The following is a 22450-nucleotide window of genomic DNA, read 5'->3' as shown; positions in this document are numbered from 1 at the left end:
TCCGCAGCTATTTATCTGTCCAGGAAACAGATTAACACGGCGCCCGCCGTCTGGTGGCACTTGCAGTGGCCGAACTGTTCGGTTTTACGGAAGTTGCAACCCAGACCATCCCTGTCGTTGCTCTCGAGGTTGCGGGCGGTCATGCTCAAGCCTTTTGGTGTAATTTGTTTCAAAAATGCATCCTGAAAAAATTAACGTTCTCAGGCAAACATGGCATGACATTGCCCGTTTAAAAAAAAAAAATTCGACCCGCGCTATTCAACAGTAATGAGAGCCCCACTGTACTCAACAATAATGAGACCCCTTATTTCCTTCCGAGCAAGGGGCCTCTTGAGTAAAGCACCAAGGGTACATTATCGTTTCCGGTCAAAGGCTGAAAGGCCTTTCCGTCCCATCGCGAATTGTCTTCTGGCTATCATTCTGGTGGCACGGGGCGGGATCTTCTGGTCGATCCGGAGGCCCTTAGAAGGATATATCATAGCACATTGTTCCCATCCCTGACACGGGAGGCCATCTGACCCGCGCAGTTAACCCCGGATCAGCACAGGAACCCTCATTGACGCAACAACATCCCTGACCGCCGCAGGTAGTCCGATAGTTGTCACATAGTGTCCAGTTCCGTGTTTTTCTGTGTTCTTCAGAGATATTGAGTTCTCCTTGACTAGATTGTAGATGAAGTGGGGCTCCTAATTTGTATTAACATGGCTCACCCATGCTCGTCTTAAAATGCTCAAGATCCTGTCAGGGCTAATTAATGATAAAAAAACTACGTAATATGGTGTTGAACATGCGTGCTCGCAAGTCATATAAATAACGACCTCGACGCCCGGCGTTGCAGTCTCCATGCCGTGCGGCGTCGGCTTTGTGGCTGTAACACTAAGCGTTGGCCAATGAGCAAACGAAAAAGATGACGCATCTTAAGGGAGATGGCTGGTGAACTAGGTAAATCGGCATGCATGTTTCATGTAGTGCAAAAGTAAGCCAAATGCAACGTTAATCTGAAAGGTGGGGGGAGGGCAGTCAACATTGCTGCCCCCCCCCCACCTTGAAGAGTGGGGGTATGGCCCCCTGCCCCCCCCCCCCCCCCCCTGTTCCTACGCCCATGGATCTTGGCGACAAACAAGGTTCAGCACCGAAGGCGCAAGAAGTCACCCCAGGTCACCCGAAAACCGTAAGTAACCCACGACTCGCACCAGAAAATTCACCTGCGCACACATGTCAAATCAAGATGATGCGACACCGTCTTGAACGGCGTAAATTGGCTCACCTTCTACGGTAGCCACATGCCAGGAAGCCTTGGATACCACGTTGGAACTGGTAGAGGCGTAACACTTCCGGTTATCAGGCCCAAGAAGAGCAACGCTGATGGCAGCGTGCACCGAAGGAAGTGTATCAAAGATGTGCCCACCCTTTTTGACCACCCCAAAAATCCCGACTATCCGGACAGGAATACGCTGTTCTGTACAGGCCTACCCAGCGCTTATTATGCATAGAGAACTCGGGAGTTCCTGGGTGAAACTCGGCTGGCGCACGTGCCGCGTGACGTCAGTGCCGTCTGCACGCCCCAGCTACGCCTATTGAGATATGTTGGATGTCATTAGACAGGTGTCGTGGGGGGGGGAGGGGGGAGGGGATGCACTCAAGCTGGCTCTGCAGCGCAGAGTACGCCAGGGGAGCGCTGAGCTCGTCCCAGGCGTGCCTCCCAGCACAGTGGTGCACGTGCCGCCCAGGCATATGCCCGCCGCCGACGCAGTGGGGGTGGTGCAGATGATTCACTAGGCAAGACATGACTGCGGCTTCTACAGTTACGTTTCGGTCAAGTCTTTTGTTGAATACTTTGCAGAAATAGACGTGCTCACAGCATGGCCTAAAGGGAACGGGCCACATTTTGAACTGAAATAGACATCTTGAAGACCATTCGGTGCAATTCACGGTCCTGTCCGTCTTAAAACCTAAACCCCTTTTGTTTCTCAGCTACACGCCCGAGAAGATGTGCTGACTTTTTCCAGGAGACGTATTCAAGGTCATCCAGATACCTATGACGCCATAATAATAACATTCAAATCCTGTCATTCCATTGGCCATGCGGCGATCAATGGTACTAAATATATAATTGTGACGTTTATATCTGGTGTTCGTGGGCACAATTTCCAGATATAACGGCTGTCAATTGGCTCTTAATCAATGTTGTGCAAGGTGCGGTGATGTAATCAAACAAAGACGTATTGATGAGCGTATTTAAACAAAAGAGAAATTGTTGTCTGGTCTGGCCGATGAAGGCCAGGGATCTATTGATCTAAAATGGCGTCGATCGACCTCACTTCAGCATTACCTCACACAGCACCGAGCTTGTTGAACGTGCCGGAAAGGGTAGTTCTTTACGATAACCTTGAATTAAAATACCAGAAAAAATCTCGAATGTTTTTAGTGGGTTCGACACTACATAGATTAGAAAGGTTCACTTACGTGATCAACCCGAGTTATTTTTGCTTAGCAAAAATCATCCCAGTTAAAGCTGGTTGCGTGAGGTAGTGTGAGGTACATGAGACAGATTGGCCTCCCCAAAAGTCGCTACTCAATTTTAACTCATTTATCTCAAAATTCGACGCAAACGCGTTCAACTAGAGGCCTACGTACTCCGCTACCTTTGTCGTCTCTAGGTTACTTCGTCGCCGCTTTCTCTCGGTATCCCTCCAAGAGCCGAATCCTTGCCTCGCCTCACACCGGCACCGAGGCTGACGCTGTGTTCTGATGTTTGTTTGGTTTGGAATAAACCATTTTGGCTATTGGTGACCATTTCAAAGCCAAGGGGTGGAGAAGAGTGGGTGGTGATTGGGTAAAACTACCTACAACTAGGAGCTCTCGCAGACTTACCTTGAGCGGGAACCTCTCTATGGTGTTTGTGCTCGGCGCTCGGATGGTGTCCCGCTAGGGGCCATTTAAGCCCGCTCATCGGTGCCGCATGCAAGTTGTCCTGGACAGAGTTGCGTCGTGAGGGTGTAGGGTGAAACGTGAGTGAGGATAGCACGACGGACGCATGCGATGGCTTTGACTGACCAAAACGAAATGAGTGGATGAAGTGCAGTGTGATGGTTGAAGATCACAGTTCTGTCCCATCTTTCCGTCTGGAGCGGTTGTGGTCCTTCAGACTGGCAGACGTGCTACGGTATGGCCCGTAAGATTGTATACAGTCTGTGGCCGCTGTGGTCCATCAGACTGCTTGTATCTGGGGACGGTTATGCTCAGTCGGTCTGCTCAGGCAGCTCAGGCTGTGGTGGTCACAGTCTGCCGGACCATTTTGTCGCTAGGGACGGTTGTGGTCCGTTAGACTACTCTGGGACGGTTGTGGTCCATCAGACTCTATTCTGGGACGGTTGTGGCCCGTCATACTCTACTCTGGGACAGTTGTGGCCCGTCAGACTCTACTCTGGGACGTTGTGGTCCGTCAGACTCTGCTCTGGGACGGTTGTCCGCCGGGCCCTACTCTGGGACGGTTGTGGTCCGTCAGGCCCTACTCTGAGACGGTTGTGTGCCGTCGGACAGTGTCATCGGAGATGGTCGCGGTCCAGCAAACAGCGTGTCGCCAGAGACGTGTGTGGTCCGTCAAACCCTGTCTCGTCGGGCACGGCTGTGGTCCTTTCAAACACTGTCTCGCCGGGGATGATTGTGGTCCGTCAAGCAGTGCTTCGCTTGGACGGTAGTGGTTCGTCGAACAGTGTCTCGTCGAGGTTTTGGTCCAGCAAGCAGTGTCTCGTCGGGAACGGTTGTCGTCCAGGGAACAGTGTCTCGTCGGGAACGGTTGTCGTCCAGGGAACAGTGTCTCGTCGGGAACGGTTGTGGTCCGTCAAATAGTGTCTCGTCGGGGATGGCCGAGGCCCGCCAAACACGCCACTGCTGATCCACGGACCGGGCTGGCTGGAAGGCACCTGGCGCACCATTTCTGGATTTAATATCCAATGATTTACGACAAAGCATAAATCGTGCTTGCAGTCATGTGGAATTGGGGCTTCAGCTGCAGCTATTCAGGGATGGTTCACGTGGCATGCTCTCCTACAACGGCCCCCCATAGGTAACAGATCACCATGCTGCTCCTCCCCATGACTAATAGCCGGCCCACAGGCGAAAACCAAGTGAGGCGCATACTTCTAGCGCTGCGTGAGGTCGCTTTAAAACGTCACCACAGCTGGTGGCAGATGATTAATTAGAGAGCGGATCAACGCGTTGGGAATATCACTCTTGGAAAATGGAGCAGACAAAAATAGATTGGTGGGGTTGAATGATCGCGAGCAATCATGTCGCCCCCTGCTTGCCAGATCATTCCAATCAGTCTGGGTTTCGACACGCTGTCTTCCCTGCTTGCCGTGTCATTCAAATCAGTCTGGGGTTCGACACACTCGGCTTCCGAATGGCATAGCAGTTATGTTTCAGGTATCGCACTGGCCACTTCACGGTCTAGGTAAACCCATCGGACACATGAAGATGTGCAATGGGTTGGCTTGTGAGCATATTTGGGAAAATTACGAGCATGCGTACAGGAACGCTGCGTTTGCGTACGAAATGGCGTTGACGGTTTGTTGAGTACATGCTTCAGAAACACGGTACAGTGATCCTGCTTGAGTTTCTTTTAGGTATTACTGGTCCCATTCACAGTGCGCTTGCAGTTATCAACACAAAAGAGGGAGATTGGGCTGAAGCTTTCCGGAGGCTTTCATTTGTTTGTAACTGAAGTTCTGGATAGGTGCAAAGGAGGGGATAAAGGGTGTATGCAACTCAATCGAATTGAAAGCGGTTTTGCATGGGAAGAGGCCCATGGGTGACGGATGTATCGGTTACAGGAAATATTTTCTGTAGAAGCCTCAATGTTGCACCCTTTATCACAGAAGCGTTCCGCCAATCGATGCATACTAGTCACTTATACAGAGGTTGGGGCTTCTTGGAATTACGTGACGTCATCGCCATTATTTAACCTACTGTGTCCTTGGCCTGGAATGGCTTGAAGTTGTCATACGATTTGGCGTGGGTAGGAATAACTGATAAGCGCATTAATAATCGATGTCAGGGCAGAAATACATGACACTGCCAGACATTGTGGCGTTCAACGATTTTGACATCGCCCTAGCAGACATTGGAGGGCGAGGTCATGATTTGATAAAAAAATCATTCGTTAAATGCTACTTAGTTTAAAATTGTGGCTTGCAAACGGAGAGCCATGAGCTGTTGTCCTTGAAGCTACATTATTTTCGGCTGAACGTCATACGTCTGCACCGGCGGCGGAACTTCCGGAAAACTGTGAAGGAAGGAGGAATAGACAAGTTTACTGCCTGGCTCATTCCATACAGCATCGTGGCAATGTGCGATAACTGAACAATGTGTGTATGTTGTATAAGGCTGGGGTAGCTGCCCCTGCCTCCTGATCGGCCCCCCACATGCCCCTGACGCACCCGAAAGTGTACCCTTGCGTTGGCGAGAACGGTTGCCCCAGCTCTCAAGTGTGTAGCGTGTTGTGTTCGACCTGAATTCAGGATAGAGCGGAGGGTGCTGCTGATCTGTCCCTCGACAGCCGTTCCATCGCTGGGTCGCTATTGCAGGAGTGTTCACATTTGCTGATGCATTGCGACGTTTGTCTGGCAGCAGGGGTGCAGTTTCCTATTCAGCTGAGGGGGCTTCAACCCCCCAACTTTGGCTCCAGCCCCCGAACTTTGTGAACAATAGGCCAAATTGGGGAGAAAACTGTTTGATGGCATATTTTTGCGGCAAGCTGGGTAATTGTTAACTGTTTGCTCCCCCTCTCCCCCCCCCCCCCCCCAGGTCATTTGGTAAAACTACGCCCCTGTTTAGCTGTGCATTAGGCGGCCTTCCTGTTTTTGTCACCATTGACCGACAAGTGGTCATAGTCCCCTCCCCCCTTCTGCCCCGAGGGCTGGCAATGCAATAACAGGTACAACACGGCATCGGATAGCTCGCGCAAGTCCCGGTGAACGGGGGTGAGCATTGGATTTAGCCCGCTTGATTATTTTGGCCCGCGTCCAGTTTTTTGTTCTGGATCCGGGCGTCTTGAGAGGCCGTTATACATGGAAATTACCAACCCTAGAATGTGTCGGGTACGTGGATCACCTCGAGCCATAATATCTCGAAATAGGTCACTTCGCATTTTGCTGTTAGTACGAATCGTAAGTTAGCATGGCTCGAGTCTTAACACGCGCTCGGTTGGGGAGGGGATCAAATTGACCCCCCGAAGGTTTTTCCGGAATGGTTTCCAAACGACGCGGCGTAGCCGCGCCAAATTGTGCAAAACTGTAGAAAATTGAATAGCAGATCGTTTCACATAAAAAATTAGATGTACGTTGTGAGGCCGCTTACCTGTGGCAGATCAAAGTCAGGCCATGGTTTCAGCGAAGGCAATTTCTAGGGAATCGTCAAATATGATACAGCAGCGGAGTGTTTGACGAAGCCGTACATCTCTGAGATGCTTTCTTAGGCACCACAAGTATTGAATGAGCAAATTACGTTGACCCAAGGTCAGGTATGAAGGTGAGACCAGGGTCACAGCTAACCTGATTTATTACTCTAGGGTTTGCTGTATGAGATAGTTTGTGGTGCTCATTTCGAGTTTATTGACAGCAGGAAACGCATTATACATCTTCCATTGACTTCTTAGAAGTCAGAAAAGGTCATCGACGTAAGATGGCCCGGGTTGACATTTTGTTTTAGGAACATACTGTCTGGCGTAATCGTTGTCGCTTATTCAAACGCAAAAGTCAAACAAGGTCACTGACCTCAAATGGGCTTGTGACCTCTTGCTTGGAAACAGTTGCGTAGGGTCTGTGGCACTGTGGAGACCGACCTGGAATTTTAACTTGTCTGACCTTATTTGACCTGAAGGTCATGATCCAGGAAGCTCATACTTTGACCTAAGTGAGTGTATGTACAGGTCAAGACACCCTGAAAATTTGGTGTCTAGCTTTCTAAGCTCCCGAGATCTCAGGGGGTCAAATTGACCCCCCCCCACACCCGAGCGAAGGGTATCTAACCGGCCACCCGGGCGTGTGTTAACGCTTTTTGTAGAGTTCTTCACGGGCTTCGTAAATCGATTAACAAGAAACACTGCACAATGTTACTGATAGCGCTTCTCTGCGGACGGTTTTAGAACGATGTGCGCTATGACGGGGGAGGAGAGGGGGGGGGGGGGGGTTAAGGGATGGTGTGGCTGTTGCGCTAAGCATGGCAACCTACTGACGCGCCGCCGACGAGTGTGCCCTGTCACATCACATGTTAGGTCATATGCATTGTTTGCACAGGCCCGTTATCTCCAGATTGACGTTAGCACCAGCACGGTGCAAAACGACATAGGATGACAACGTTGCGGCAGATATCGGCTAATGTGTCAGAACAGTCGCAGGGGTCAAACGATGTGCTTCGGACGACAACTTAATTTGACAAGTTGGAACTAACGTGAAGCTAGGTGGCCTAACCTAATCGCGTTTTGTGGTGTGGGATCATCGCACATGGAATAAAATCAAGTGAATGAATAGAGGACGGGCTTTAAAGTGAACGTGCGACTGCGAATGTTCGTTATCAAACGCCTGAGCGCCAAACACAGCCGACATCACTGAAGGCGAGGAGTCGCCACCAAGGCCGTATCAGCGACACGGCTCCCAAACTTCCACCGAGTGTGCAGTAATGTTGCGACTCGGAGATTGTTAGTCTCGCGTCTTGCTTGAAGTGTTTCAAAGGTTTATCCCGAAAAGGCCTCTGTGTTGGGTACGTTGTGGATCAGTGAATTCGAACTTCATGGTTAGAATATGCTTCAGTACATCCGAGTTCATAATTTGAACCCTGAAATTCGGGGTACGGGTTTCAAAAACATTACTCAATCCTAACAGTCATTATTTAGATAGGCAGGACTGACATTTTCTTCACATAAACTAAATGCGAAGGTTTAGTTTTCCATCGGACCGAATCGCTTGTGCAAATTTTGCATGGCATCGTAAGAGCTCGAGATTTCTAAGTAATGGTTCAATAATATTAAAATCCCGAATCGGAATCCGAATGCTAAGATCTCACAGCATTCCTGGATTAGGAATTAAAGCACTATTGAGTCGTGTTGTTTAGTGGTTCTCACATCAAAATACTTTGAATCCTCAGTCTCGAGACACGGAGGTCCCCGCGGCCGGCGAGACGGACCTGCTGCGCATGCTGTTGAGTATCTGCGAAGACAATGCTCGGGTCATTTCGTGACGGAGTAATGTATAATGGGCCCGCCCATTATATAATGGATCCACCCGTTACATAATGGACCCGCCCGTTGTGCCATTTACAGCCAGGCGACCGTTAGCACGCTTTTAACGGAATGCATCGTGCAATAAAAGCACCCGCAAGCTCCAACACTCCAATTCTACTACATTCAGCCCAGTGTATTACGTGTGTTATTGATTTGCATCGATCTGAGAGTGGGTGGCTTGTTTGTACGCTCACCCTGTCCGCCGCAGCCCAGCGTCTAGCGCTTTGTTTCACTCAGTTATGTCGTTTTCATGGGCCCGGGCTGCGAATCTAACCTACGTAGTCATGACTTGGATAGTGTACCCACCTAAACGTCCACGGGGAAAAACATGGCAGGTGCAGGCTTCTGCTTGACTGCCGGAGTAGGCTGTTTGATCCGATTGTTTCTAAGTTATTCTGACCCTGATCGATTTTGCTAGTCTCTCCGCAGACACACGCTGGGGCGACCGGGCCCTTAGACCCTCTATCTGCCTCTGAGACCTTCTCGTTGAGTCCTCTCCCTCAGACCCAAGACCATGGGACCTTCTCCAAGACTGCCGTGAGATCCTTTCTTCAAGATGTTTGCCTTGAGAGCCCGATCTCACGAGACCACCGCCGGGAACACCTCCCCCAGACATTCTCCTTCAGATCCTCCCTGAGGCCCTTCCCCAGAGGCCACTCCCAGAACTCCCTCTCTGAGATCTTCGCCACGGGATCCTCTCCCTGATGTCGCTTCTCCTGGACCCTGTCCCAAGCCCCTCCCCAGTACCCCCTCTCGGAGAGCTGACGGTCGCGCCCCGTCCGGCCGCCAGTGCTACACCAGCTCGGACAGCAGTGACGACCTGCAGGACAAGGCGCGCCGCACGCTCAAGTCGGTGCTGCAGATGTGCGTCTACATGCCGGCGCTGGACCCGCTGCTGCATGAGGCTCCACCCAACATCCTCAAATACGTCGTCGGCCAGTACAGCAAGGTGGGTTCGGCCGTAGCGCCGGGTGCCGGAGCCGACTCAGCTCCGTAGCCTTACGCCGGGCGGCGCGGGCGCGCGCCTCAACGTGCGGCGGACAGATGCCGGCGCCACGCCATCGGTGCGCTGTTGACCTGCCGCACTTTGGGCCTCCGACCCGTCACGCTGCCGGCTGGCCGCGCTGACCCGACATGCACGTGATCTGTGCCGCTGCTGTCCTGTCGGTCCTATGACCTATCCGTTGACGTGACCGGCTCGGTCTTGTGGCCCGCCCGGCTGCCGGCGGGACGATGTGGCGATCTGACATGCTCCCGACGAGCCGCATTCCCATTTTCCACTCTCATACATTCGCCCCTCGCTCAGTACATATCACATGCTATCGAAATGTCACGCCATTGAGTCCGACCTGCGCGGGGCTGGCTTCAGTGAAGACCTGCGGGCTTTATGTGTGGCCGGAGCTCTTTCAGACTGCATTTCTTGCCCCGGGCGCTGGAGTTCTGGGCTCTTTGGTGCTGTTGGCAGATCGACAGCTGACATCAGGCCGTATTTACATGTTCACGGTGACCGGGGTGCAGTTGCGATTGCCGATCGGCCCAGGCTCATGGCTGCCACTTGGTCCGGTCTATATTTGGATGTTATGCAGCGCCTTCGTTTTCGATCTCGGCCCGCGGCGCCGCACGCCATTTCCAACAGCGTTTGCGCCGTGACTGTTTTATGAGGAGATTATAGGACTTGCGATGAGATATCTATTCTGGTGCATGTTGGCTGACGCGGACGCAGATGTTCGGTGGAACGGCAGTCGGGGAATGGCTATGCTGTGCTTTCGTGTAGGCTTTCAGAGCGCCAGCTTTCAGAACACTGCCGTTGATTGTGCACCGCCTCAATGTCTTCAAATATGGAACATTCCCCCAAAGCTGAGCCTCTTATAGGTGGTTGGCGATAATGCGTCGCGATTCTACCTCTGGAAACATTGTAAGTATTTCCAGCCTTCCAGATCGCGACACAAGAGCTATCTCGGGGCCGAGTGACGTCCGGCTGACATCACTTTGTGAACCCGTGTCCACTAATGCTCTGTAGTTCACAAACTCTTGTAGCGTTTGCAGAGACGTTTTTAGTTGAAATCTTGTTCGTCGCGCATCTCTGCCCTTTAGATGCGTTGCGCACGGATTATCCGAATCCAGTCAAACGCGGGCAGTCTGAGATGGCTTTTCCGAGGACGGGCGGCTCTCCGGGATGGCGTCAAGAGCCGGCCGGAGTGGCCCGCGTGATGAGATTGGCGTGGTGTGGAGTGTTCCATTGGCACCTCTGCGGTGCTGTAGAGGGTGAAGTGTTCCAGTGGCGCCTCCACAGCGCAGGGGGAGGGTGGAGTTTCCTGTGGTGCCTTTGCAGCGCTGTGGGAGGGTGGAGTGCTCCTGCGGCGCCTCTGCAGCGCCGTGGGAGGGTGACATGCTCGACAGCAGCGTCAGACGGGGGCTCGAAGGTCCAAATGAGTGTGTGCCCACCACGGTTCGTCGTCACCCCATCTGTGTGTGTGCTGGTTGAACTAGAGGCGTCACGGCCGCGGAGGCGTCACGCGTCTGTCCGCTTGGAGCACGTGATGCGCCTCAATGTCTAAAAACCTTTGGGGCGCCCGACAATGCTTGTCAAAACCACGGAACCACTGCACGGAACATGAGGCGTAATCAGCCGACATATGGTGTGTGGGCCCGGCAGTCACCTGTCTGTGGGCGGGCAGCCACGTGCCGGGCCCCGCGTAGATTGGCATCCCTATCGAGCCTGCGGTCGGGAAACCTGACCACCGGCACCGGTACGGCTGCTGTCGACGGACGCGACACGGCCCCGGACCTGCTCCATTTTCACCGCTAACTTTCCGTGTTCTTCTTCTCATCTCCCTCTCTCTCCCTCGCCCTCTCCCTCTCGTTCCTTCTCACCCTTTCTCTCGCTGTTCGGTTGCGCCTTTGAGCCCATAATCTTATGTGCCGCGGTGCTTTCGTGCTCCCTTGACTCTGTCCTTCCGTCCCACTGCGTTTCTCTCCCCTCCCTTTCTTTCCTTTTCATGCCGCTGTCTCTTTCTCCTCTTCTTTGAAGCTATATTGGTAACGCTAATCGCATGTGATTGACCAGAATGTGGGTGCTGGGGATTTTCTTAGACCTGAAAGGGGCCGATATCCAGGTTACTGGTCGCTGAAGATATTTTTAACACTTCTGATAGATGTTGGTGGAAAAGGTGTATAGTGTCTGCGGCAAGACACCGTGTGCCCTTAGTGACGTCATGTATAACTTTAATGCGTGGAGATGACGCAATAATGAGCGACGAATGCCTGCAATTATAACTTAGAGGGGACTTAGAGGGAATGTTCCACATTGTAAGATGCTCAGGCAAGCGTCAGGTATGATGAAATGAGCTCACTCATCACTATTGGTACGCTTTGATGTGCAAAAGGCTGCTCTAGGCAACCAATGTTCACCATTTAGTTAACACGCTGCTGAATGTGGCAACGTTTGATTGCGTTATGAAACGGTTGTGTGACGTCAGAAAGATTTCCAAACTGGCCATGCGAAATTACCATCATAACGGTCAGGCTGGCTTACTTGAAGTACTTCAACTTTTCGAGAGGTGTCATGATAAACGGTGCATCGTTTCCAGATTCTTAATATCGTTATGTGTGCCTGTTTTAACCCTTGTTCGTGGTGGTATTGCATATTAATCCGTCATTTTATATTGTTTACTTGCATTCACATACACATTTGTGGCGCTATCCTTAAGTTATTCGATTCCCAGTTTATTTCCGTCATCACATGTGTCAACGTCGACGTCTCGTGTGATATAGCAAAAAAACTTAAATCATGCTCGAAACGTGCAACAAACCTGCCTCCTTGGTCGAGTACCAATTGTAGTCCGTTGATGCTAGGAATTGAACTGACTTACACTGGACACGATCAATACAATGATACCATCTGGAAGATGGTAATATTTGTCGTGGCCTTGAACGTTCATGGCCAATGCGATGATAGGATTCGTGTGACGTCTCTATGGCATCCCACATGTTTGGGTAACCTTTAAGTAGTCTGCACGAAAAAGTCTGCACGAATTCACGGGCGTCAAGCTCAGAAACCAAAGGATTTTAAACCTTAAAAAGGTCAGGGCTTTGAACTGCACTGGATGGGCTTAACAGTGGCTGTCGCAGTTCAAAATCCCACACAAATATGGCACGCTCCCTTTAAGATTCTACTTTTCGATTAAACGCGTTGCTTTTTTGCTCGGTGCTTCTCAACTGAACTGTCTGACTAGGCATGCCTGCTGAGATGCAAATCATTTTACGGACATACAAAGGTACATCTGCGCGCACCAGCACACATGCTTACACAAAAGGATATAGGCATCTTTGATCACACGTAATATCAAGGTAAATTCCGAGTGATAACAGCGGTCACTGAGCCTTTCTATTGCGCAATCACGTAGAGCTACTGCACGGGCTGATGTGCCGTTTCCGCATGCTTGTGTATGATGGCTAGCGGCGGGACAAACAGCACCATCACGAAGTGACTACGTATACTTATCTGTCGTGCACCGGCCGCGTGCCGGTCCAGTGCGGTGGGCAATGTCCGCTTGAGAGGCCGGACTGTGGCTTGCCGCTCTGGGGCTGTCATTAGCTCGCCTTTCGAGTTATTTACGGTAGCGCGGCCGTCAGTCTGTAGCTTTTTTGACGGGTAGCGCGGGCCGCGCATGGGAGGTCCGCGCTTGCGCTCATGCGTGTGCAAGCGCGCAAAACCGGAAGGTCATTCCACAAAGCTCATTCGTGGAGGTGTTCATGCGTGAGAGACCACCGCGGAGGCCTGGACTGCTGAAGTAGTGTTTACTGTGCATGAGGAAATTAGCTATCGTGGTGCCGACGGTGCAAGCCATTTGCCTTTCTCTCGATGGCCGTAAATCGTATCTTGGCCCTCGCAATGCACAGTTGGGCCATTCCTGCGCGTCACTTTATCCTGCAAGTCTTAGCATCCGAGCCGTGCGTCACGTTCCTGTTCTGGAGCAGGGTCGGGGTGGATTACGTCGTCATCGTTTTGTCCGCTGTTACCTGGCGCCGGCCCACCGTCACTGGCGCTCACAAGGCCGGGGCAGCGGGCCGGACCGTGTGGTTGCAACCGTCACCCGCCACGGCCGGACCTCCATACCCCAGTTGGACCGCCCCCCCCCCCCCCCGTGCCGGCTGAGGCGTGACGTCAGGGGCCGCCAGGACAGCCCCTCTCGACGCCGCGTGGAGCGGCGGCCCGTCTGAACACTGCGCTCTGGGCGATGTGACTGTCGCGGAGTGCCGCTCTGATTACACCGTGTCTCGTGTTGTCATCACCGTATGGGAAGAGTATAAGGCGTCCTCCTAGGCTCTGCGTGCCGGCTGATTGCCTGTATGTGCATGCTGCGTTCCAGTTTCGAATTCCAGACTAGAAATGGATGCAATTCGTCATCGTTGCACGCCTTTTATCCGCGGGATCAACCAACCGCCTATCTGGAAAACCATTTTCCTTGAGACTGAGGGCATGACGCATGGGCTTTATCCGGGAGATAGTTTGTTCCACTCCATATGGCGAACTGGCACTTAGCCGGGGTTCTGAGGGCAGCGAATTTGTCTACTCCCACTCAGCAATATGTGGATGTTTGTTGCATCTGAATTTCTTTCTGTTTGCCCCATATCACGCAATACATTATGGTTGCATCGTAAAATGCGTTAGGTGGAGTTACGCACGGGAGTATGCTTTATATCCCTCGCTGAAAGCTTTGAGACGAGTTCGTAGCTGACTTCTGCTAAAAAGGAGTCATAACGCACTGCTACGTGCCCTGTATTGTGGGTACGAAATCAATAGCGTGTTGGCTGCGTGCCTCTGTTGAGAAGCGGAGTGCCCCTGTGTGATGTCTGATGACGTATTCTTTTGGGCGGGATCTTCGCTGTGACTCACTCGTTGCGCATTAGCCACAGTAACCACTTCAGCTTTACAACCGACTCTCGCCCCAGCCTGTGATGAACGCAGCCAGGCAGAGCCAAGCAAACAGACGGGAGCTGCGTGCACGCGCTGCGGATGTTGGTTGACATTTGGCCGGCGGCACGGGTGGGTGCGGCGGGCCGCGGCTAATCAGCGGGCCGCCGGTCTGATCCGCGGTCCGTCTGAACACGGAACGTCGGATCGATGGCCGGGGCCGGCCGGCAGCACGTCATGGCGCAGCGGAGCCGAGCCGAGTGCGGCCGGGCTGAGCCGCTGGTGATGGCCCGGCGTCGTCCCGGGCTGACCTGCCGCCGAGCCGGGCCGGCTGAGCGCCGTCCGCCTGGCCTGGTCTCTGCGGCGAGCTGGACCGACCCGCGGCTGGCCTAGCGCTGAGCCGGGCCGGCTGAGCGCCGCCCGCCTGGCCTGGTTTCTGTGGCGAGCTGGACCGACCCGCGGCTGGCCTAGCGCCGAGCCGGGCCGGCTGAGCGCCACCCGCCTGGCCTGGTCTCTGCGGCGAGCTGAACCGGCCCGCGGCTGGCCTAACGCCGACCGGCTGACGCGGCGTCGACCCGAGCTGACCTGCCGTCGAGCCGGGCTGACTGAGCGCCGCCCGCCTGGCCTGGTCTCTGCGGCGAGCTGAACCGGCCCGCGGGTGGCCTAACGCCGACTGGCTGACGCGGCGTCGACCTGGGCTCACACACCGCCAACCCGGGCTGACTCGCTGCCACCAACCCGGGCTTAGTCGCCGGCTAAACCGGAGCGACCCACCTCTGAACCGTCACTTTAACTGGCTGACCTGGGCTGACCTATCACTGACCCATTACCGGGCCAACACCGGCCACTGGCCGGTCCCCCACGGTCAGCGGCAGGCTGCTGTCTCACCGGTGATTGCGCTGTGACACCACACCGACGAGGCTGACCGTGTTGCGATCTCGCGCCGGCACGGCTGACTGCGCTGTGACACCGCGCCCGCACCGCTTACTGCTGAGACCGCACTCACACGGCTGACTGTGCTGGAATGTCGCGCCAACACGGCTGGCTGCGCTGTGACACGGCGCCCACACGGCGGACTGGACTGTGGCACCGCGTCCACACGGCTGACTGTGCTGCGATGTCGCGCCCACGCAGCTGACTGTGCAGTGACACCGCGCCGACGCGGCTGACTGCTGTGACATCACGCTCACACGGCTGACTGTGCTGTGACACCGCGCCGACACGGCTGACTGTGCTGTGACATTACGCCCACACTGCCAACTGTGCTGTGACATCGCGCCCACACCGCTTACTGCTGACACCGCGCCCACACGGCTGACTGTGCTGTGACACCGCGCCCGCACAGCTTACTGTGCTGTGACACCGCGCCCGCACGGCTGACTGTGCTGTGGCACCGCGCCTGCACAGATGACTGCTGTGACACCGCACCCACACGGCTGACCCTGCGCGAGGTGCATCAGCGCTTACAGGCCCACCGGCGGGGCTGACCCCCACACGTGGGCGCGAGCCGCCCGGTCGGCTACCGCGCGCTGTGGTCCCGCCGGCCTGGCTTCTCCGTGTGGACCGAGTGGCGGCTGGACGAGCTGCTGGAACGTCTTCACAGCTGGGTCTGCCGTATCCGCCAATCGTCAACTCGGAGAGCGATTAGCAGGATGTCAACTTCGGGCGACAGCAGCATTTCTCGGCGGGCTATATCGGGGTGCTGAGTGCTGAACCGTTGTCCGGGCAACGCTCTGAGGCCAGCCTCTGACTACTGAGGCTTAGGCAGGCCGGTCCGAAATGTCCTTTCGGTGATGTCGAGCTGTGGATCAGTGTCATCTGGCTTCTCGGCCTTGAGCTCGGCCGCGGCTGCTTCACTGCATCGAGTTCAAGGAAGGATTGCCGCATCGTTTGCGTCACGCCATTGTGCCGATTGGAAAGCTGGACTGACGGCCTGAATGTTGGTGACCACCATTTCTTCTCTGGACTAGATTCGACGAACAAAGGAAGTGAAAAGGTTAGCGGAAAGATGTCGAAGACGACGGAGCCACATCTCGCTCGGTGTAATCCCGATGAGGAGCGCTTCGTGGTTCGGCGGGGACTGATTATGCGCCCGCGGTCGTGCCATGGTTTGTTTTAGCACTGTTCGATGTTCTGCACTGCCGCTGACCTTTCGGTTCGATAATGGGGGAGCGTGCCGGTGTACTCTGTTCGGCTTCCGCATGTGTTTTGAATGAAGCAAGCCGCCCGCGCGCGAGCTATCGAGTGGTCCGATTTCGTTCGCTTTGTTGGCGTGAGGGGCCGTAATGCCAAGGACGACATCAGTGGCGTGCGTCGCGAGACAGCAGGGAAACACCATGTCAGTTGGGGATATCGACAGGATTTGGCGAAGCAGGATGCTGTCAGAAACTCATGTGCGGACTGCTTCACCTGGTCATTTAGCCGCGCTGGTGTGGAAATGCCAACATCAGCGGAGTTGCCGAGAACTTCGTTGCGGCGGGATGCCAGATTTGCTTCAAGAAATTTGAATGTGTGTGGTTTGATGGCTTTTCAGGATTCTGTGATCCGGGTCAAACCTTTAAAGGGGTCTAAACAACCATGAATGGCAGAAACATCCCAACTAACTACCGCCCATGAGCGCCAGTATCTGTGTGCGACATAGTTGCTTTTCATAGCTCTCGTTGAAACGGCGTGAAAAGACAGCATTATTGGTTCAACACTGTATTAAATAACAGTTATCGACAGACACTGGAATAAGTTGTCCTATCACATAGAGTCTAGCTCCGCAGCGAACGCTGCGTTCTACAGGTACAGGTTGACGATTACCAACTCGCCAAAACCATTCCTCAAAACCAGCACAGAAGTCTGAGGAGCGAGCACACAATGGGCCGGCCACTGCTCGGCTGAGAGCAAAGCGCCCCACTGCGCCGCCCGCCTGGCGCTGTTTGGTCGCCAACAGTCCTCGGCTCGCCGCCTCGCAGTGGCCGCTCCAGCCGGCGACGGCAGCGGGGCCGGCGCCGTCGCCGGCATCACAGCATCACGTCCGCGTCTGTGGTGCCCGGCGCAGAGCGTTCTTCCTGCCGGCGGCGGGCGGTGACGACAGCGCCCGTGTCGCGTCACTACCTCCGCCGCAGCGTCCTGCTGCCGTCCCGGGCGCCGACCTGGCGCGGCCGCTCACGAGAGGGGCGGCCGGCGCGGCTCCAGCTGGACGTCGGGCGTCGGCACGGCCAGCGAGTGCTGCGGCGCGTCGGCCGTGGCCGCCGACGCCGGCCGCGCCTCCTCGTCTGCCTCGCTGAACACGATCACCGGGCCCTTGGAGTCCTCCAGGCTGATGTTCTCCAGCCGCTGCAGCAGCCCGGCGTCCACCTGCTTGGCGGGCGCGGCGGCCGGCGCCACCAGGCTATCGGCGGACGGCTGTCGCGTGAACTTCATCCTCTTGCCGGGAGGTCGGGGTGGCGCGGCCAGCAGGGGCACGGGGCTCGTGGACGTGCTGCGCGTAACCGTGGACACGGCGCGACGCGGCGGCGGGTCGGAGCGCGTGCAGGTGCCGCGAGACACCTTCTCGACGTGAGGACGGCGGGCACACTGAGTCGGCCGGCCGCCGCTGGCCGGCCAGCCCGGCGTCGCCTGCACCGCCGACGTCACCAGCCGTCGGGGTGACGTCATTGGCTGCGAGCCGGCCAGGCGGCGCGTCGTGCGGCGGCCGACCAGCAGCTGGCACAGCTCGGGCCGCGCTAGCAGTAGACGCCGCGCCGCCTCGCGCTGCCGCCGCCACAGCTGGCCGGCTGGCGGCCGGTACAGCTCGACGGCTCGGCTCGGGCAGTCCGGGACCGTACTGGGAGCGCTGCTGTAGGCGTACAGGGCGCCGGGTCGACGCCGGCTGCACTGCGTACCGCTCACGCTCAGGCTGGCTGACAGGTAGCGGGCCGGGATAGAGGGTGCGCGGCCCGTCGGCGAGCCGTGCTCTTCTCCGGCCGGCCGGTCGCCCTCCTTGCCGGCCGGCGGCGGGCCTGCGGCGGGCGGCGACGGGCCTGCGGTGGGCGGCGCACCGCGCGCCGTCGCCGGTGCTGAGACCGCCACCGGAGGCACGCAGCCGTTCATCGCGCTCACTTGTCGGCGCTGGCTGCACTAGGAGCTGCCCGAGATCTGGCGAGACTGCCGGTCTCCGTCGCGTAGCGGCAGTGGCCGTGTGCTGACGGGTGGTCCGCGAGGCGCGGACCTTCTCCAGGCGTTGTCCGCGCCGCCCAAGCGCGTAAAGCGGCCCGCTATCTGCGATCTACTCTGGGAAGCCTTACACAAACATTGGCTTCGTAGAGCTTCGGATGGTGCCTGGGGTGCAGTCCGTCTCCGGTTGCAGTCCGTCCCCGTCTCTCCGTCTCCTGCGCTGAAAAGTCGCCTGCGTCACAGCAGAATCAGAATACATAATAAAACAAGCAAACCTCAGAGTGGAGTTCACCTTTTCTCTGTGGCGATGACGTCGTTTACTTGCTGGTGTTTCAACTGATCTAAGTGGACGCAGTCGGTAGGGAAAGGAGAAAAACTCCTCCGAACCAAGGTTTGGTGTGGCCTAACCTATTACATCGGCGTGGCCTCACCTTTTAGAGCCTCGTGTTTATGCTTGGGATCTATTTTTGCAACCTAGGTAGCCTTCGTTTGTGTTTTTACGCAGTTGAGGGAGATTGCTTGCTCGCGTCTGAGCGTCAGCCGCGATCCGTTCCGTCTTAGTCTCAACAAACATATGGTGGGCCCGCGGCCTATTTAGGATCGTGTTGATCCACCTGGATGTGTTGACTCTCTCTCTCTCTCTCTTCTCGTCTCTCCTCTCTCCTCTCTCTCTCTCTCTCCTCTCTCTCCTCTCTCTCTCTCTCCTCTCTCTCGTCCTCTCTCTCCTCTCTCCTCTCTCTCCTCTCTCTCCTCTGTCTCTCTCTCTCTCTCTCCTCCTCTCTCTCCGCTCTCCTCTCTCTTCTCCTCTCGCTCTCTCTCTCTCTCTCTCTCTCTCTCTCTCTCTCTCTCTCTCTCTCCTCTCCTCTCCTCTCTCTCTCTCCTCTCTCCTCTCTCTCTCTCTGCTCTCTCTCCCTCTCTCCTCTCTCTCTCTCTCCTTCTCTCTCCTCTCTCTCTTCTTCTCTCTTCTCTCTCTCCTCTCTCTCTACTCTCTCTCTCCTCTTCTGTCTGCATCCTCTCGTCGCTTCTCTCATCATCTCTCTCTCTCCCTCTCTCTCTCTCCTCTCTCATCTCATCTCTCTCTCTCTCTCTCTCTCTCTCTCTCTCTCTCTCTCTCTCTCCTTCTCTCTCTCTCTCTCTCTCTCTCTCTCTCTCTCTCTCTCTCTCTCTTCTCTCTCTCTCCTCTCTCTCTCTCTCTCTCTCTCTCTCTCTCTCTCTCTCTCTTCTCTCTCTCTCTCTCTCTCTCTCTCTCTCTCTCTCTCTCTCTCTCTCTCTCTCTATCTCTCAATCTCTCTCTCGCTCTCTATCTCTCTCTCTCTCTCGCTCTCTCTCTCTCTCTCTCTCTCTCTCTCTCTCTCTCTCTCTCTCTCTCTCTCTCTCTCTCTCTCTCTCTCTCTCTCTCTCCTCTCTCTCTCTCTCTCTCTCTCTCTCTCTCTCTCTCTCTCTCTCTCTCTCTCTTTTCTTCCCAACACGTCTCTGAATGTACCAGAACTGAGCACACCAGAGACATTAATAACATTGGGAGGCAGAAAAATTGTTTTCTGAATCCGTCGCCAATTAAGATTCGACGGCCGTGGGGGCAATCATTTAGGCGAGGAACACTGCGGCGGGAGACCTGATGTGAACTAAGTGGTTTAAGGCATTAGGTGCTTCAAAACGCTTTCCGTTTGGTTGACGAAATAAAATGCTTTCTAGAACGTGGGGAGTTGTGATTTTGAAATGCGCCCGAATCTTGAACACCACCAAATGCAAATGGGGTGAAGCACCGTCGCTCTTGCAACCATGATGCAGGTATTTTCTCCGTCGCGCTACACTATGAGTGCTGCGTTTTAATGCCCACCAGCGGTACCAGCTGGCAAGGGATTCATGTGAGAGCGAAAATTCTTAAAGATGCTGTGGAGTTTAAGCTAACGGCTAGCCGGAGGTAAGGTAGCTCGAGAATCAAAGCTGATGCCACAACTTTCCGCGTAGGCGGCTCATTTTTTTCGGCGTACCCAATCTCTTTTAACTCGGAGCTAAGTGACCGCAAAGTGGCCACAAAAATATGCTAGGCGGTTGACAAGTTTGTGTCACGGTTGTTGACTGGCTGCCGGCTGTTGCTAAAACACGCTCGGCGACGTATTAATCTTGGGCCCAGTCCAGTCCGCAAACCCTCGGGCCGCCAATGGCTCCGCCCGGGAATGTTCCGAATCGGCGTCGGCACAACATTCTCGGATTTCGGGTCTACTACGCAGCGCAATCACTCGGTGTTACGTCACTAGTGAGCTGTGAGTCATGGCTGCTGTGAGCGCAGTATGCAGTGCGCCTGGTAGCGTGGCATGCCCGACGTCAGTGTGATTAGGATCTTCATGGTACTACTGCGTCCGACGCATGATGACGGTGCCTTTGTTTTTGGCAAGGGAGCCAATACAGCCGATGTGTGTTTTAGCTCTATCATCCATCGAAAGTGGGCAACAGCAAAGGTCCCTGTGAAAGAAACTGCGTAACACATATTTTGCAGCCTTGGAGGATCTGTCGAGCACTGTTTTCCCAATTGACGTTGCGTCCAGTTCTCGATTTGACAGGACTGACCAGTGAAACAAAAGCCTTCGCCTCTTTGACCTCACATGACAAATCACAGGTCAACCCTGTCGACGTCCAGCAAAGCCCATGCGATGGCGCTTTTCATGAGGTATACGATGCCGTCTTCCTAAGTCATACATATTTAACACAGTTTGAAAAGAGCTTTCCAGTGCGGTCTTCCATCTTGTTTGAGCGTGCCTGATGTTCGAGATGATAAGTGTGGGAAGAGGAGGCACCTCCTCGCAGAAGGAAGGTAAAGAAAACGTTCGTAAGGCGAGGGCTTATAAAACAGTTCACAGAAGTGGATACGAACATAGTCGTGGCCGTAAGGATCAAGTGTCCGGTAATCGATTTATAGTATCACGTGGAGCCACGGTGCTTGTTGTGATCCGCAGCTGAACTGTCTGACTTTGTATTGGTAAGGAGGACGGCACTATCGCGGAGGTCGACCTGTGCGGCCGCTCCTCGGTGACAGCACTAGCTCCATTTCAGACAGATGCTGCCGTTCGCGTCGCCCTGTCCGGTCCGCACAGCCGCTGTCCGGGTGTTGACGCCGCCGGTGGCCGGCCGGGCCCGGCGCGTCGGCGGCGCGGCGCTGCTCTCGATCGATGCGCCGTCGGCGCCTACGCCGTCTTTATCGCGGCCGCCGCGAATCGAAACCGGCGCCTGGCCGGCCGGCCGAGCGCTATTTGTGGCTGCCGTTGTCTCGCCGGTCGCCGGGCGGGCCGGCGGCACGTCGGTGGTGACGCCACGCCACATCAGCGGCCGGCGCCATCCATCAGTCACCGCTGCGCGCGAAACGAGCCGCTCCGACGCGCACGCCACGCCGCAGCTGTCAAAAAGCACGCGATGTGCACGTGCCGGGCGACAGATAACCGGTGAAGCGGCGGTGCCGGCGCGCCCTCGCTTGTCGCCACGCGCGGCTGCGTCTGCGCGTCGTGAGCGCGGCGCCGGCGCCGAACTAGCCTGCTCCGTGGTGGCCGCTTCTGCCGGTCACCAGGGTTATCGCGCACATTCGACCGGTGGTCCGCGTACAGGCTGCGTGTCACGCCGTCACTGGCCGGCGGCGTGACGTGGCCGCGGCTCCTGACATATGACGTCATCGCTGACGTATAATGTCATCAGTTGTGGTGAATTGTTGGCATAGACGGTGCCATCGACGTCCATTAACGTGCAGTTCTGGGTCGGTGCTTAGAGGTGTGCACACGGTGCGTGGGTCCATTTGAGATCGATTCGCGCTGCTTATGCGGCGTTGCCCTTTGCGAACCGATCGTTTGGGTGGACCACGCCGATCATGGACGTCGGCACATGGTCATGGACGGATCGGTACAGCGGGGCGCAGTATTGATGCTGTTTCAGCTGGACGGTATTTGCGAATTCCAAGCGAGCGGTGGTAATTGGTGGGTTGCTGCCGCTTGTGGGAGGGGGGGGGGGGCTGCTAGCAATGCATCGACTTGGAACGTTCCTGCATAATTAGCAATGGTCGCTTCGTGAAAACAACATTCTGTGTTATACGGCACGTCAAGCGTTATGGGATGAAAGGTTTTTGC

The 22450-nt window shown here is 55.2% G+C and overlaps 1 protein-coding gene across 1 annotated transcript in view; it reads left to right on the top strand.

The window, feature by feature from the left end:
* LOC119096897 (sperm-associated antigen 6) overlaps nt 1-22450 on the top strand; it is a 78085-nt gene that overhangs the window by 34053 nt on the left and 21582 nt on the right. The window contains exon 9 of the mRNA XM_037219889.1: nt 9072-9230. Coding sequence (XP_037075784.1) covers nt 9072-9230 — 159 coding nt within the window. The remainder of the gene's footprint in view (nt 1-9071; nt 9231-22450) is intronic.

This window comes from Pollicipes pollicipes, unplaced genomic scaffold, assembly GCF_011947565.3.
Source record: "Pollicipes pollicipes isolate AB1234 unplaced genomic scaffold, Ppol_2.1 Scaffold_4295;HRSCAF=5057_pilon_pilon_pilon, whole genome shotgun sequence".
In the NCBI taxonomy this organism is placed as follows: domain Eukaryota; kingdom Metazoa; phylum Arthropoda; class Thecostraca; order Pollicipedomorpha; family Pollicipedidae; genus Pollicipes; species Pollicipes pollicipes.
Note: the sequence above shows the minus strand (reverse complement) of the source record. Positions and strands in the feature narration are given on the sequence as shown.